At 45.8% G+C, this 1,590-nt stretch overlaps 1 protein-coding gene across 1 annotated transcript in view; it reads right to left on the bottom strand.

The window, feature by feature from the left end:
* LOC106810063 (organic cation transporter protein-like) overlaps positions 1 to 1,371 on the bottom strand; it is an 11,858-nt gene extending 10,487 nt beyond the window's left edge. Inside the window, exon 1 of the mRNA XM_014813327.1 lies at positions 1,090 to 1,371. Coding sequence (XP_014668813.1) covers positions 1,090 to 1,263 — 174 coding nt within the window. The 5' untranslated portion in view covers positions 1,264 to 1,371. The remainder of the gene's footprint in view (positions 1 to 1,089) is intronic.
* Between the last annotated feature and the right edge of the window lie 219 nt (positions 1,372 to 1,590).

The raw sequence follows: 1,590 nt of genomic DNA on the forward strand, positions 1-1,590 counted from the left end.
ATATAAATGTTTGGCACTATATTATTAGGTGATTTGCCGCCGGCTTGATTGTCTTTCCGACCTTTGCTGTTTTCCATTATTCATCACTTAGTGTACAACACTGATTACCATTCCTACTATTCCAACAGTAATAACTATTCCTGTAGTCGCCATGCGTTCGTCTGTTCCGCCACCATCAACCCCCCGCCATCCTTTTAAATTCCAATGTCCTCTCCTCAATTTGTCTCCGCCTTACTCTCTCACTCTACGTTACAATTGCTCGTCCTCGTTTTTAACTTTCGTATTTTGTTCTTATTCTATTATCACTTCTTAGCTTATACCTGTTGAATAACATTACGCTGTACGCACGTTAGCCTAAAACCAGTTTCCAATACAGAGTCGCCTCGTAGGCCATGATTTGTGTGTGTGTGTGTGTGTGTACGCGTAATCTCACAGCAGCAAATCGGTAAAAACAGCACGAACTATTCACATACGTACTGCGTCACATAACTGCGTCACATAACTGCGTCACATAACTGCGTCACATAACTGCGTCACATAACTGCGTCACATAACTGCGTCACATAACTGCGTCACATAACTGCGTCACATAACTGCGTCACATAACGGCGTCACATAACTGCGTCACATAACTGCGTCACATAACGCCTTCTCATCACATTTCAAAATGAGTTGTAGCGCATCAAGCACATCAAGACAAACACATCAGACAATCATCAGACAAGCACATCTTACGTGTTAGTACGGTAATAAACCCATCCGACCCCAGCAATAAATATCACATTTCAGGGCCGCGGGCTGAGCAAATTCCTAGAAGGCGGCAAAATTTCATGACTCAACTGTGTAATGCCTAATGGTGAGTGACGGGCGCAGCTCTTTATCGACGTTCATAGCGTGGCAGGAGTCGATCTGAGACAAGGCTTTCACGGATAAGTGACCAAAAAATCACGTTAGGGTTAGGGTTATTTTTTTAGGCGATTATTCGCTAAGCTTATTTTTTTAATTTTGTTCCAAAATCTAAGGGTGGCAGCTGCCCCCTTGCCCCCACAGGCTACGACCCTGCATTTACGCCATGAATCCATACACTACCTTACAATGATGCGTTGGAATCGCGCCGAAGAATACCATACCGAGATGGTTAAAAGCGACGGGCATGTAGTTAAGACACAGTAGAACGTAGATGCCTATCTGGTATCTTCCCGGATCACCGATGGCGCCCATTAAGTCTTCCAGTTTCACCTGCGCTCCTCTTGTGGGCTTCATAGTTACAGCTACTGACGACACTATGTACGAATTTCGCTGGATGTCAGAGACGGAAGGCAAAAGATGTTCATGGCAAGCGCACGCGGTATATGACGCACTGTTGCTTCTCTTGCAGGCGCTTCGTGCCTATAGTCGTCATAAATAGTAATTCTCTTCTACATGCATGGCACTTGCGTTACGGATGACGGCGGCCGGTCACGGCCCGTGGGCAGAAGTGAAGTGACAGACGCGCACTCAGTCTCTGTTGTTTTCGTTGGCGCGTGTATTACTGTAGATTGTAGAACACCTCTGTATGTGCCAGTGCCGTCTGCAATCGCCTACGCTTAT

The sequence above is a fragment of the Priapulus caudatus genome, unplaced genomic scaffold (genome assembly GCF_000485595.1).
Source record: "Priapulus caudatus unplaced genomic scaffold, Priapulus_caudatus-5.0.1 Scaffold408, whole genome shotgun sequence".
Lineage (NCBI taxonomy): Eukaryota > Metazoa > Priapulida > Priapulimorpha > Priapulimorphida > Priapulidae > Priapulus > Priapulus caudatus.